The 16,252-nt window shown below is 42.6% G+C and overlaps 1 protein-coding gene across 1 annotated transcript in view; it reads left to right on the top strand.

Annotated features, from left to right (window-relative positions):
- The window catches only part of ETS1 (ETS proto-oncogene 1, transcription factor), a 185,681-nt gene that overhangs the window by 18,081 nt on the left and 151,348 nt on the right, over positions 1–16,252 (top strand). The window contains exon 3 of the mRNA XM_070765928.1: positions 9,884–10,028. Coding sequence (XP_070622029.1) covers positions 9,884–10,028 — 145 coding nt within the window. The remainder of the gene's footprint in view (positions 1–9,883; positions 10,029–16,252) is intronic.

The following is a 16,252-nucleotide window of genomic DNA, read 5'->3' as shown; positions in this document are numbered from 1 at the left end:
GAGCAAGGACATCAATGGGGCCAGGCCATCAGAAAGCAGAGGGGAAGGGAAGGAAGTTCCTCTTCCTGTTATCCCAAAGTTATTAGCCGGCTCAGCAGATACGCTGCCAATGAGATCTGTTCCCTTCTGTCTAAGCAATGAACCTTTGTCACAAAAGAAACATCCCTGCCGGGATTACATTTCCTCCAAGCGCACTTTGTTTGGGGAGGATTTCTTAGAAAAGCTGAGCCTCTTTGGTCTGCTGTCAGAGAAGGTAGCAGAGAAGGCATTGGGCTTTTCAAAAGGCAACAACTGGACTTTGTATTTCCTGGAAGACGTTTCACTTCTCATCTAAGAAGCTTCTTCGGTTCTTGCAAAATGGGAGAGAATGTATGGAAGGGATGATATGTCTTGAAGTCCTTTGGTTATTTAGCGTTCTCTCTGAGTGGTGTCCTCGGGCTCTCCTGAATAGGGCACACGAGGGTCTTGGAACTGCTTGTGTTTTAAATAGAAGATAGGTGGTGTCATATGCCCCCCCTCTTGATATAGATGGGTGCTTTGACCCCTGTATATCTCATGATTCTTGACAAATGTATCTTTTATGTACACTGAGAGCACATGCACCAATGACAAATTCCTTGTGTGTCCAATCACATTTGGCCAACAAAATTCTATTCTATTCTATTCTATTCCATTCCATTCCACTCCCAATAAAGATTCTATTGTGTTGTATTCTGTTCCTTTGTGTTCCATTCCATTCCATTCTATTCCACTCCACTTCACTCCCAATAAAGACTCTATTCTGTTGTATTCTGTTCCTTTGTGTTCCGTTCCATTCCATTCCACTCCACTCTCAATAAAGACTCTATTCTGTTGTATTCTGTTGTATTCTGTTGTATTCTGTTCCGTTCCATTCCATTCCATTCTACTCCACTCTCAATAAAGACTCTATTCTGTTGTATTCTGTTGTATTTTGTTCTGTTCCATTCCATTCCATTCCACTCCACTCTCAATAAAGACTCTATTCTGTTGTATTCTGTTGTATTCTGTTCCGTTCCATTCCATTCCATTCTACTCCACTCTCAATAAAGACGCTATTCTGTTGTATTCTGTTGTATTTTGTTCTGTTCCATTCCATTCCATTCTACTCCACTCCACTCCACTCTCAATAAAGACTATATTCTGTTGTATTCTGTTCCGTTCTATTCCATTCTATTCCATTCCATTCTACTCCACTCCACTCTACTCTCAATAAAGACTCTATTCTGTTGTATTCTGTTCCGTTCCATTCCATTCCATTCTACTCCACTCTCAATAAAGACGCTATTCTGTTGTATTCTGTTGTATTCTGTTCCGTTCCATTCCATTCCATTCCATTCTACTCCACTCTACTCTCAATAAAGACTCTATTCTGTTGTATTCTGTTCCGTTCCATTCCATTCCATTCTACTCCACTCTCAATAAAGACGCTATTCTGTTGTATTCTGTTGTATTTTGTTCTGTTCCATTCCATTCCACTCCACTCTCAATAAAGACTCTATTCTGTTGTATTCTGTTGTATTCTGTTCCATTCCATTCCATTCCATTCTACTCCACTCCACTCCACTCTCAATAAAGACTCTATTCTGTTGTATTCTGTTCCATTCTATTCCATTCCATTCTACTCCACTCCACTCTACTCTCAATAAAAACTCTATTCTGTTGTATTCTGTTGTATTCTGTTGTATTCTGTTCTGTTCCATTCCACTCCACTCCACTCCCCTCTCAATAAAGACTCTATTCTGTTGTATTCTGTTGTATTCTGTTCCATTCCATTCCATTCCATTCCATTCTACTCCACTCTCAATAAAGACTCTATTCTGTTGTATTCTGTTCCGTTCTATTCCATTCCATTCTACTCCACTCCACTCTACTCTCAATAAAAACTCTTTTCTGTTGTATTCTGTTCTGTTCCATTCCACTCCACTCCACTCCCCTCTCAATAAAGACTCTATTCTGTTGTATTCTGTTGTATTCTGTTCTGTTCCATTCCATTCCACTCCACTCTCAATGAAGACTCTATTCTATTGTATTCTGTTGTATTCTGTTCCGTTCCATTCCATTCCATTCTACTCCACTCCACTCCACTCTCAATAAAGACTCTATTCTGTTGTATTCTGTTCCGTTCTATTCCATTCCATTCTACTCCACTCCACTCTACTCTCAATAAAAACTCTATTCTGTTGTATTCTGTTGTATTCTGTTCTGTTCCATTCCACTCCACTCCACTCCACTCCCCTCTCAATAAAGACTCTATTCTGTTGTATTCTGTTCTGTTCCATTCCACTCCACTCCACTCCCCTCTCAATAAAGACTATATTCTGTTGTATTCTGTTCCGTTCTATTCCATTCTATTCCATTCCATTCTACTCCACTCCACTCTACTCTCAATAAAGACTCTATTCTGTTGTATTCTGTTCCGTTCCATTCCATTCCATTCTACTCCACTCTCAATAAAGACGCTATTCTGTTGTATTCTGTTGTATTCTGTTCCGTTCCATTCCATTCCATTCCATTCTATTCCACTCTACTCTCAATAAAGACTCTATTCTTGTTGTATTCTGTTCCATTCCATTCCATTCCATTCTACTCCACTCTCAATAAAGACGCTATTCTGTTGTATTCTGTTGTATTTTGTTCTGTTCCATTCCATTCCACTCCACTCTCAATAAAGACTCTATTCTGTTGTATTCTGTTGTATTCTGTTCCATTCCATTCCATTCCATTCCATTCTACTCCACTCCACTCTCAATAAAGACTCTATTCTGTTGTATTCTGTTCCGTTCTATTCCATTCCATTCTACTCCACTCCACTCTACTCTCAATAAAAACTCTATTCTGTTGTATTCTGTTGTATTCTGTTGTATTCTGTTCTGTTCCATTCCACTCCACTCCACTCCCCTCTCAATAAAGACTCTATTCTGTTGTATTCTGTTGTATTCTGTTCCATTCCATTCCATTCCATTCTACTCCACTCCACTCCACTCCACTCTCAATAAAGACTCTATTCTGTTGTATTCTGTTCCGTTCTATTCCATTCCATTCTACTCCACTCCACTCTACTCTCAATAAAAACTCTATTCTGTTGTATTCTGTTCTGTTCCATTCCACTCCACTCCACTCCCCTCTCAATAAAGACTCTATTCTGTTGTATTCTGTTGTATTCTGTTGTATTCTGTTCTGTTCCATTCCATTCCACTCCACTCTCAATGAAGACTCTATTCTATTGTATTCTGTTGTATTCTGTTCCGTTCCATTCCATTCCATTCTACTCCACTCCACTCCACTCTCAATAAAGACTCTATTCTGTTGTATTCTGTTCCGTTCTATTCCATTCCATTCTACTCCACTCCACTCTACTCTCAATAAAAACTCTATTCTGTTGTATTCTGTTGTATTCTGTTCTGTTCCATTCCACTCCACTCCACTCCCCTCTCAATAAAGACTCTATTCTGTTGTATTCTGTTCTGTTCCATTCCACTCCACTCCACTCCCCTCTCAATAAAGACTCTATTCTGTTGTATTCTGTTGTATTCTGTTCTGTTCCATTCCATTCCACTCCACTCTCAATGAAGACTCTATTCTATTGTATTCTGTTGTATTCTGTTCCGTTCCATTCCATTCTACTCCACTCCACTCCACTCTCAATAAAGACTCTATTATGTTGTATTCTGTTGTATTCTGTTCTGTTCCATTCCATTCCACTCCACTCTCAATGAAGACTCTATTCTATTGTATTCTGTTGTATTCTGTTCCGTTCCATTCCATTCTACTCCACTCCACTCCCCTCTCAATAAAGACTCTATTCTGTTGTATTCTGTTGTATTCTGTTCTGTTCCATTCCATTCCACTCCACTCTCAATGAAGACTCTATTCTATTGTATTCTGTTGTATTCTGTTCCGTTCCATTCCATTCTACTCCACTCCACTCCCCTCTCAATAAAGACTCTATTCTGTTGTATTCTGTTGTATTCTGTTCTGTTCCATTCCATTCCACTCCACTCTCAATGAAGACTCTATTCTATTGTATTCTGTTGTATTCTGTTCCGTTCCATTCCATTCTACTCCACTCCACTCCACTCTCAATAAAGACTCTATTCTGTTGTATTCTGTTGTATTCTGTTCTGTTCCATTCCATTCCACTCCACTCTCAATGAAGACTCTATTCTATTGTATTCTGTTGTATTCTGTTCCGTTCCATTCCATTCTACTCCACTCCACTCCACTCTCAATAAAGACTCTATTCTGTTGTATTCTGTTCCGTTCTATTCCATTCTGTTCCGTTCTGTTCCATTTCATTCCATTCTGTTCCATTCCGTTCCGTTCCACTGCATCTGCCATAAGTATGAACCATTTGTCAAACATCCAGGTTTTGATCATGTGACCATGGGGGATTGCAGGCAATGATTGTAAATGTGAAAAATGGTCACCAATCACTGTTTTCAGGGCCATTGTAACTTTGAATGGTCACCGAATGAGTGCTTTGTGACTCAAGGACTACCTGTATGGAGAAAAAAAAAGTGCATTTTAGGGACAAATGCAAAACTGTAAGAAATGATTGACGATGATGATATTTGTCCTTCGTATTCGAAGAGGACTTTGACATCTTTATTGGGGGGGAGGGAGTCAAGACTTGTGTGTGACTTGGATTACAGTGAGGGTGAGGTACACTCTCTCTTCCCAGATTCCATCTTGCTCCAATAGCAAGACAAGAGTTGAGACAGTTGGAGATGGGCTGGGTGCAGTGGTTGACCAGGGCATCTTCCGTGTCTTAGCATACCACATCACTTGCAGAGGCTGCCTTCATGACCGTTGTCCTATTCTAGTAGATTTCATCCACTCAGTCCGCCAGAATCTTTCTTCACATGCAGGGGATAGACAAATTTATCAAGAAACCAGGGGTACCTTGGACATGGAAAGCATGGACCTTTAAACTAATGGGTACTGTATTTTTCGGAGTATAACATGCACCGGAGTATAAGACGCACCTTAGTTTTTGGGGAGGAGAAAAGGGAAAAGAATCTCCTTACCAGATATTTATCTGGCCAGCGTTCATAGTCTGGTCAGCTTCAGCACATTATTTTATCCCTGGTTAGGCCTTAAAAAACATTCAGAGAGAGTAACAATGAAAGAGCTTGCAAGCCGGTAAGAGTTGGGAATATTGTTAGCACCCGGTTACGGCTGGAAAGAAACATTTGGAGCAAGTAGAGCAATGAAAAAAAACAACCTGCAAAGACTTAGGGCTTGGAAAACATTCTTCACAGAGAGTAACAATGAAAGAGCTTGCAAATGGGAAGAGCTGGGAACATCATTGGCACCTGGTTAGGGCCGGAAAAAAACCTTTGGAGTAAGTAGAGCAATGAAAAAAACCCTGCAAAGATTTAGGGTTTGGAAAACATTCTTTGCAGAGAATAACAATAAAACAACCTGCAAGGTAAGAGCTGGGAAGATCATTAGCACCTAGTTAGGGCTGGGGGGAAAAAGGTTCGGAAAAAGCTACCTTCAGAGTATAAGACACACCTAAAATGTTAAGCCTCTTTTAGGGAGGAAAAAGGTGTGTCTTATGCTCTGAAAAATATGATAGATAATTAATCAGTGGAACAACTTGTCTCCAGAACGTGTGGGTCCAACACTAAGAAGAGATTGTCTGAGATGGTGTAGGGGAGGGGTCCCCAAACTAGGCAACTTTAAGACTTGTGGATTTCAACTCCCAGAATTCTTAAAGTTGCCTAGTTTGGAGACCTCTGGTCCTTCACCTAGGCAGAAAAAACCCTGGACACACATACAACCTGGGAGAAACCCCTCTTAGCAGTAGCGACTGCGAAAGAGACATTGGAGTCTTGGTGGACAATCAACTAAACATGAGCCAACAATTGCAGCAGCAGCTAAAAAAGCCAACACAATCCTAAGCTGCATCAACAGGGGAATACACTCCAAGACCAGGGAAGTCTTAATACCACTCTACTACGCCCTGGTCCGACCACACCTGCAGTACTGTATTCAGTTCTGGTCACCATACTTCAAAAGAGACATTGAGACTCTGGAGAAGGTGCAAAAAAGAGCAACCAAGTGATTAAGGGATTGGAAACCAAGACTTACGAAGAGAGACTGAGGGAACTGGACATGGATAGCCTAGAGAAAAGGAGGGCCAGAGCGGACATGATAGCAGTCTACAAGTATACGAGCAGTCTACAAGTATACGAGGGGATGCCACAGAGAGGAAGGGATCACTTTATTCTTCAGGGCACCAGAGGGCCGGACGAGGAACAATGGCTGGAAGCTGACCAAAGAGAGATTCAACATGGAGATAAGGAGGAACTTCCTGATGGTCAGACCGATCAACCAGTGGAACAACCTACCAGCGGACGTTGTGAACTCCAACACTCTGGACATTTTTAAGAGAAGATTGAATTGCCACTTGACTGATAGGGTTCCTGCTTGGGCAGGGGGTTGAACTCGATGGCCTTCATGGTCCCTTTCAACTATAACAATAAATGAATAAATAGGTTTTCCTGATTGAGCAGGGGGTTGGAAGACTCTGACATTCTATTATTCCCTCCCTGTCTGGCTAGGTGGGCAAGCGGATATAACGGGGAGAATATTGTATTATATATGTTTGTAGCACGTCATAGTTAATCAGACCTTGTAATTTTAATATTCTCCATTATTAGACCTTCTAATTTTTACTCAGAGCTGTTCAAAGGAGACCGACACTTAGAGGAGACGCTGTTCTGTGCCATATTGTGACCAAGTGCCCGGTCACAATTACTCATTCGTGTTTGCATTTCGTAGCTTGGATGCAATTTCTTTGTTCAGGAGATGTATTTTAAAGTGACCAGGTCTCTGGAGGCCTGAAATGGGTGACTGTAGCTATTGTGCCACTCATTCCTCAGTCACACCGAGATTGTTCTACGTGTGGGAATAGGAAGTGTTACATCAAAGCCCTTCCAGTCTATCTGCTTTGTCAATTCCGGTTGGTTGGTCTCACACCAGATTGACCAAAACTATTACATGATGAAAGTAGCTGATACTCAGCCCTCAGTTCACGTCCAACCACTATTTTTTTTGTGCCTTAAAGTTCATTTATTATTCACGGATTCCTGCAGGAATTCAACATTGGCACTATATCAATTTCTTTCTGGTCCCTAAGATTAAGGAAGGCAAAACTCTTTGCAATACTTCAGAGGGATTTCATTAAAACAGATATAGATGCTTGTGTGTTTTAATTTAGTATATATCCAGACTCAAGTGTTATGTGTGGATGGTGTATTTAACCTTGAGCTGGACAGAATCCCAAGCACTGGGAAGGAAGGAAGGAAGGAAGGGAAGAAGGAAGGAAGGAAGGAAGGAAGGAAGGAAGGGAAGAAGGAAGGGAAGAAGGAAGGAAGGAAGGATGGATGGATGGAAGGGAGGGAGGAAGGAAGGAAGGAAGGAAGGATGGATGGATGGAAAGAAGGAAGGATGGAAGGAAGGAAGGGAAGAAGGAAGGGAAGAAGGAAGGAAGGAAGGGTGGATGGAAGGAAGGAAGGGAAGAAGGAAGGAAGAAAGGATGGATGGATCAATGGAAGGAAGGGAGGAAGGAAGGATGGATGGATGGATGGATGGATGGATGGAAAGAAGGAAGGAAGGATGGAAGGATGGAAGGAAGGAAGGAAGGGAAGAAGGAAGGAAGGAAGGATGGATGGAAGGAAGGAAGGATGGATGGAAGGAAGGAAGGATGGATGGATGGATGGAAGGAAGGAATGAAGGAACGAAGGAAGGATGGAAGGAAGGAAGGAAAGAAGGAAGGAAGGAAGACCACCTAGACATATTGATTGATTGATTGATTGATTCATTCATTCATTCATTGATTCATTCATTCATTTATTCATTCATTCATTGATTCATTGACTGGATTTATATGCCGCCCCTCCCTGAGGACTCAGAGCGGCTTACAACATATAAAAAACCCCAGTAGGATACAATAAGTTAAATCCAATTAATTAAAACTACATGGACTGGTCTAAAATCCCCAATTATATTAAAAATCAGTCATACCCATCTGAACAACAACCATACAACCATTCATTGGCCAGGGGCTGAGGTCTAATCACCCCAAGCCTGGCGGCATAAATGAGTCTTAAGACTCTTGTGGAAGGCGAGGAGGGCGAAGGCAGTGTGAATCTCTGGGGGGAGCTGATTCCAGAGGGCCAGGGCCCCCACAGAGAAGGCTCTTCCCCTAGGCCCTGCCAAGCGACATTGTCTAGTTGACGGGATCTGGAAAAGGCCGACTCTGTGAGACCTGATCGGTCGCTGGGACTCATACGGCAGAAGGTGGTCCCACAATTATATATATATTCTGTCAGATCACCCCGGTATATTGAAGGAACGTCACAGTTCCTTTTTGCCTCTAGGCAAAATATACCAGAGTGATCCGACAGAAAATACATATAGCCCTTCCCTGGTACAAAGCTGAAGGGATCAGATCCTGTGGCCTAGAGGCTAATTATCTGCCCTACAAGGCAGAAGCCCCAGGATCAAATCCCAGTAAGGTTATGGCTAGCTGATGAGGCCAGAACAAAGCTGAAATAATACTATCCTAGTCTCCTTTAATTTTAAAAATTCAGCAAAAACATGTGATACATGCAGAATATAGTTTGTCGGCTGTGAATTATAAATTCGGCTATAAATTAATTGCCTTGAAATGGCCCTGGGTTGGGCCTAGAGGCAAAAAGGAACTGTGACATTCCTTCAATATACCAGGGTGATCTGACAGAAAACACAATCACACACACACACACACACGTGTGTGTGTGTAGCCTGCAGTACTGCCCTCTAACCAGTGTGCCACCACGGCTCATTGTAGAACTCCTTCAATTCAATTCAATTTATTAGATTTGTATGCCGCCCCTCTCTGAAGACTCGGGGTGGCTCACAACAACAATAAAAACAGTATAACAATGGAACAAATCTAATAATAAAATTACATTTAAAAAACCCAACAATTTAAAAACCATAAAACATAAGAAAGCCTGGGGGATATGTCTTAATTCCCCCATGCCTGGCGATATAGGTGGGTCTTGAGTAACTTGCAAAAGACAAGGAGGGTGGGGACCCTTCTAATCTCCGGGGGGAGTTGATTCCAGAGGGGTGGGGCCGCCACAGAGAAGGCTCTTCCCCTGGGGCCCGCCAAACGACATTGTTTGGTCGACGGGACCCAGAGAAGGCCAACCTTGTGGGACCTTATCGGCCGCTGGGATTCATGCGGTAGAAGGCGGTTCCGGAGGTACTCTGGTCCAATGCCATGAAGGGCTTTAAAGGTCATTACCAACACTTTGAATTGTGACCGGAAACCGATCAGCAGCCAGTGCAGGTCACGGAGTGTTGTAGAAACGTGGGCGAATCTAGGAAGCCCCACGATGGCTCTCGCGGCCGGATTCTGCACGATCTGAAGTTTCTGAACACTTTTCAAAGGTAGCCCCATGTAGAGAGCGTTGCAGTAGTCGAACCTCGAGGTGATAAGGGCATGAGCGACTGTGAGCAATGACTCCCTGTCCAAATAGGGCCGCAACTGGTGCACCAGGTGAATCTGGGCAAACGCCTTCCTCGCCACAGCCGAATGATTTTCAGCTTTTTGTGACCATAACGTTGTGCCGAATGATGCCATTAATCTTGGACAGAAATTGAGAAGGGTGTGGTCTTCCTCCCTTCACTCACGACGACCGCATTGATATGTTCAGAAAACACATCCCGTAATTTATCATAATACGGAAGGTGTGTTTTACAAATTAACAGACGTCGCAAGTGCAGATTTCCCTCCTGTCAGCAAATTCCCTCTCCCAAAGCAGACTTCACTTCTCAACTCCATGTTTTGCTTTTTACACAGAGACCCGGAGATGTCGCTTCCTACCAAGACCCCTGGATGAGCTGTGGCTTCCAGTCCAATTGCTACCAGCAGAGGGCAGTCTATTCCCTTTGGGATGAGACGGCAATCCAGGAAGTGCCCACTGGCTTAGACTATCATAGCACAGGTAGAAGATAATCCTCTCTCTCTCTTTCTCTATGGCTTTGCGGGCTGGAAAATGTGTCTTTTATGTCCCTCCCTTTCTACGGTATAATGTAATGAGTTGCAGATTAGGAGGTTTCTGCTACTTCTTGCCTTTACCAGGAAATGTTAAGCAAATAATTCTCTCCCAACCTTTTGGTGATATGGAGGTGACAAGAATATTGTCCTTCTGTAAAGAGCAATTACTTGTGTTGTATGTCTCAAGAGGTGTACAAATGCACACCGAGGGAGCTTCATAAAAGTGCCTTGCACCTATTTAGTTTAATCTGTTTATGGCATACTGGTTTGTTTGTTTGTTTACTGCTCAAAGCTATTAATGGGTAAAAACGTACAAGCCTAACAATAAAATGTGTTAATAAAACGCAGAAATATACCGAACACATCAGCTCTAATACCTATAGCACTTTAGACCAGTGTTTCCCAACCTTGGCAACTTGAAGATATTTGGACTTCAACTCCCAGAATTCCCCAGCCAGCGAGCGCTGGCTGGGGAATTCTGGGAGTTGAAGTCCAGATATCTACAAGTTGCCAAGGTTGGGAAACACTGCTTTAGACTATGCTGGCTAAAGAATTCTGGGAACTGAAGTCCACAAATCCACAAACCAAATCTGAAGACCTCTGCTTTAGTATATCAGCGTGCATTTTATTATTTTGATTTTTTATTATTTTCATTTGTGGGTTTTGGGGGGTTTCTTTTGGTTGTATTGTTTTGTGTTTTGCATTTTGCATTTTTTAATATTTTGCATATTTTATATTTTGCATATTTTATATTATTTTACGTTTTACATTACATTTTACATTTTATATTATTTTACATTTCACATTTTAAATGTTATATATTTTATATATTATTTTATATATTTAATATATATTAGATTTCATTTCATTTTTTCATTTTTTATTTTTATTTAATTGCACTTGGTCTGCTTCTACTTGGCTGGAAGACCACCATGGTTTTATTTTTAATTTTTGTTTACTTATTACCAGCCTTCAGCACCACCCATCCTGGTTGTGAACTAGATGACATATTGGAACCAATGGACCTACTCTCCTAGGTGTTTTGAGAAAATTGCATGAAAGGGTCCATAGAATCACCAAGGATCACGGTGGATGCCAGGGTCGTCTTTAGTGAAAAATGTGAAATATTCTGGGATGAAGGGGGAAAAAACGGGGCACTGCCTGCTTGGGCTGAGCCGTGCTGGCCTTTGATGCCCACAGCCAGATTATTTACATGCAGATAAGATTATGGAGTGCTTTGGTAGGAAGAAAGCGTGACTTAGAACTTCACGGAGCCATGGCTTTGGATCTTTTTGAAGGGAATGTTGTTTAGATGCAAAGAATTTGCCTTGGAATCTTATCTCTGTCCTGGAGTTCCAAAGATACTTCTAAAGAGGTCTGATAATTTTTTCTTCTTCATGCGGTCAGCCGTGGAATGAAGGAAGGGGATGGTCCTTGCTTTAAAAACATGCACAAGAATGTTTATTTCTAAACCCTTTTAGGGACCCCAGTTTTCCTAAAGGATGACGGTGTGGGCCGGGAGTGAAATACTCCCGGTTCGCTAGTGCCAGTCGGTCGTCGGAGAGCTGGTTGCAAAGGCAGCATGAGGCTCCGCCCACCCTCCATGCGCATGAGACTTTGGTGGTTTTTTTGCTTCCGTGCATGCATGAAAGCAAAAAATTGCTGAAATCTCTATCGCACGCACATCCCCTTGAAAGATTTTGCTTCCTAAAAGGACAAGAAGAATCGGAATATAATAAAATTTGGTCTACGTTTTATGATTGGTTGAACAAAAGAATATATATACTAATATATACTATAATATACACTATATATACTATATATATACTAATATACTACTATATAGTAATATATACTATAATATATACAGTACTATATATACTATAATATATACTAATATATATGTATGTATATATATATGTGTGTGTGTGTGTGTGTGTGTGTGTATGTAGATTGTTCTGAGTTCGGGTTTTGCCCCGTGTAATATTTTGAGTGTCTATGCGACGTTTCGGTGAAATCACATTCACCATCATCAGGCTGAAGTTTTAAGCTTCGTGTTGCTGTAAATATGGAATGTTTGCAACTGCCATTTGTTCCTTATATATAGTGTTGGGGGTAGAGATTTGGTTTGAATGTAGCAAATAGATTGGGTGACTATGTTTTAGTGATTTGATTGGTTGGTGGAATCACAATTACTTGAAGGATTGACATGGTGATGATTATGATATGTTTTTTTGTTTAAGGCTGGTTTCCAAATCTCTGGTAGGCGGGACGTGTCATCCCGTTTGTTCATGCTGAAGGGGTGCTTCTCTATCTCTATGGCTTCCATAGTAATTCTTCTGTATAAATTTTCTGTTTTGGAAAGTAATTTAGTTTTTTCAAAGTCAATTTCGTGCCATGTTTTTTATATGTATATACAGTATATATACAGTATATACTAATATATATCAGATGGTATAAAATTATATAAATTCTGTAAATAGTAGTAATACACATAGTTCATATATTTTTTTTCTGTTTACTATTTATTTATTTATTTATTTATTTATTTATTTATTTATTTATTTATTTATTTATTTATTTATTTATTTATTTATTTATTTATTTATTTATTTATTTATTTATTTATTTATTTATTTATTTATTTATTTATTTGATTTATATGCCGCCCCTCTCCGTAGACTCGTCTTAGCATGACTTGTAAGATGCTTCGAGACTTCTGATGGAGCAATTTTGGCTCCTTTTTTTGTTTTGTGTTTTATCTGTGGTTTTTGTTTTGCGTTGAAAAAAAAGAAAGAAAGATTTTGCTTCCTGCGCATACGCAGAAGCCAAACCTTGCTGGGATGTGCACACACTCAACCTAACTGAAGCTGCGCACTATCATTGTGGCGTACTTTACCATAGTGGTAGCAACCTTCTACTGCAGCTAAGATGGAAGAAGCAATGGATCAAATCAGCACATCTCCCACACCCTCTGGAAGCCCCAAAATCAGCTGGCCAGCACATGCATGCACAATGGAACTGACATAGGGCAACACCTCACATGCTCTCAGATCTGGCTCCGTGTGCCACCTGTGGCATGTGTGTCATAGGTTCACCATAGGGCTTCTAGAGGTGACAGTTCCCATTTCCCCCCTTCCGTGGCACCCTCTACCCTCCGCACTTCTGTTTTTCCCGGGACTCTTCTGCCCAGGCGATTTCCCCATTCATGCTCTCTCTTTCTGTGCTCCCTAGAGCAGTGTTTCCCAACCTTGGCAACTTGAAGCTATCTGGACTTCAACTCCCAGAATTCCCCAGCCAGCGTTCGCTGGCTGGGGAATTCTGGGAGTTGAAGTCCAAATACCTACAAGTTGCCAAGGTTGGGAAACTAGAGGAAAGTTTTCTGTGTATGCAGTTTCTGGCCCCAATTCCAGATTCTTTCCTTGTAGGAAGGGCTGGATGTGTCCCTCTTGTGTGTGTGTGTGTGTGTTTGTGTGTGGGTGTGTGCAGCAGCGTGCATGTCTCTGTGTGTTTGCAAAGGCCAACAAGGCTCAGCAGCCCCAATGGCTTCTCCAGCTGCAGTGCATTTTCAAAGCCGGGCTTAAAAGAGAATGCTCTGCATTTTTGTGTGTGTGTTTTGTTTGGGGGTATTCTTTTATCCTATTTTTAACTGCAGCTTCTTTTTCCTTTCTCAGCCCCTTCTGACATCCCTCCCTTCCTCCCCCCTGTCCCCCCCCCGCCAGCTCCCCTCCCCAGCCGCCTCCCCCGCACTCCTTCGGAAGAGATGAATGGGACCACTTTTCTCAAAGAAAGCACATCTGCTGGGGACGGGAGGGAGGCTTCCAGCTTGGGGAGAGGAAAACGGCAGGAGAAACGGGCACAACTACACAGGCACCTTTCAGGCCTCCTCCGTTTCCCTACCAAGGGGCATCAGAAGGATTTACAGAAAGTTGCAGATGGAGGAGTCAAGTCTATGGGTGAAATGCGAACTAGAGAGAGAAGGGAGGGAGGGAGAGAGAGGGGAGAAAGAGAGAAAGAGGGAGAGAGGGAGGAAGGAAGGGAGAGAAAGACAGACAGAGAGAGAGAAAGAAAGAAAGAAAGAAAGAAAGAAAGAAAGAAAGAAAGAAGGAAGGAAAGACAAAGAAAGAAAGTTGCAGATGGAGAAGTCAAGTCTATGGGTGAAATGCGAACTAGAGAGAGAAGGGAGGGAGGGAGAGAGAGGGGAGAAAGAGAGAAAGAGGGAGAGAGGGAGGAAGGAAGGAAGAGACAGAGAGAGAGAAAGAAAGAAAGAAAGAAAGAAAGAAAGAAGGAAGGAAGGAAAGACAAAGAAAAAAAGTTGCAGATGGAGAAGTCAAGTCTATGGGTGAAATGCGAACTAGAGAGAGGAGGGAAGGAGAGAGAGGGGAGAAAGAGGGAGAGAGGGAGGAAGGGAGAGAGAGAGAGAAAGAAAGACAGAAAGAAAGAAAGACAAAGAAATAAAGTTGCAGATGTAGGAGTCAAGGCTATGGGTGAAATGCAAACTAGAGAGATAAAGAGGGGGAGGAAGAGGGAGGGAGATTGAGGGGAGAAATAGAGAAAGAGGGGACAGGGAGGGAGAAAAAGCGGGAGGCAGAAAGGAAGGGAGAGAGAGAAAAAAGAAAGAGGGAAAGAAAGAGAAAGAAAGAGAGAAAAAAGAGAAAGAAAAAAGAAAAAGAAAGTTGCAGATGGAAGAGTCAAGGCTGTGGTTGAAATGCAAACTAGAAGGAGAAGGGGGGGAAGGGAAAGTGGAGGAGAGGGAGAAAAAGAGGGAGGGAGGAAGTAAGGAAGGAAGAAAGGAAGGAAAGAAGAAATAAAGGAAGGAAGGAAGAAAAGGAAGAAAGAAAAGGAAAGAAAGAAAGAAGGAAATGGAGAAAGTGGGGGGGAAGAGAAAAAAGAGAGATAGGGAGCAAGATGTGAGAAGGAGGGGGAAAGAAAGGGGGAGAGGGAAAAAGAGCAAGGAAGAAAAAGAGGAGAGAAAGAAAGAGTGTGAGAAAAGAGAGAAGAAGGGGAAAAGAGAGAGGCAGAAAGAAAGAGATGAAGCAATGGGAGGCAAGTGAAAACTACCCCGTGACTTGCACGTGGCAGTCAAACAGAGAGCTAGGCAATAAAAACTCTTTTCTGTACTCGTGCAGGATGATGCAGCTGCCTGGCCTCATTCATAGTCTCTCTCCACCCCCCCATCTCTCTCTTTCTCTCTCTCTCTCTCTCTCTCTATCTGCCTTTTTTCTGCCTACTGTCCTGTGCCCAAGACCAGCCCAGAGCCATTGGCAGCCGTTGGGTAGGATGCTGCCCGGGAATTCTACATGAATGACTGAAGTCTTTCTCTCTTGGCTTCTCATCCTCCCTTGGCTGGGGTGTGTGTGTGTGTCTGCGAGTCGAAGAGGCCTCCGGCACAAAAGCCTCTGTTCAGGCCTTGGATTCGGCCTCAAGTCTCTGGCTGCTGTTGGTCCCCAAACCCAGTTTCTAATATTGTGTGTATTTTCCCCTTGGTCCATGTGGACTTACTCAGCCATTGGGCAGAGGTGGGTTCCAGTTACCTTTGTTACTGGTGTGCATCCAGTAGTGGGTTGCCAAAATTTTTACTGCCACACTGTGGGTGTGGCTTATTTTGTGGGTGTGGCTTAATGGTCATGTGACTGGGTAGGAGTGGCTTGAATGATCATCAGGTGGGAGTGGCTTGAACGATCATCAGCGTTCAAATGAACTGTTAAGTCCTCAACTTACAACCTTGCCAGTGTCACTCGCTGGGATGAGGGACACTGTGCTTCGCGTTTCCCGCGCTCTCTTTCCTGGGTCGCCCCCCCCATCTCAGGCTGAGTAGCTAGGTGAATGGGTGCCGCCTCCTGCCGCACGAATCCCAGTGACCGATTAGGTCCCACAGAGTGGGCCTTCTCCGGGTCCCGTCAACTAAACAATGTTGGTTGGCGGGCCCCAGGGGAAGAGCCTTCTCTGTGGCGGCACCGGGTCTCTGGAACCAACTCCCCCCAGAGATTAGAACTGCCCCTACTCTTCCTGCCTTCCGTAAACTCCTTAAAACCCACCTTTGCCGTCAGGCATGGGGGAATTGAAACACCTCCCCCGGGCATGTTCAATTTATACATGGTATGCTTGTGTGTATGTCTGTTAGTATACGGGGTTCTTTTAAATCGTTAATATTTTAAAGTTATTTGGATT

Source organism: Erythrolamprus reginae, chromosome 12, assembly GCF_031021105.1.
Source record: "Erythrolamprus reginae isolate rEryReg1 chromosome 12, rEryReg1.hap1, whole genome shotgun sequence".
Lineage (NCBI taxonomy): Eukaryota > Metazoa > Chordata > Lepidosauria > Squamata > Dipsadidae > Erythrolamprus > Erythrolamprus reginae.
Note: the sequence above shows the minus strand (reverse complement) of the source record. Positions and strands in the feature narration are given on the sequence as shown.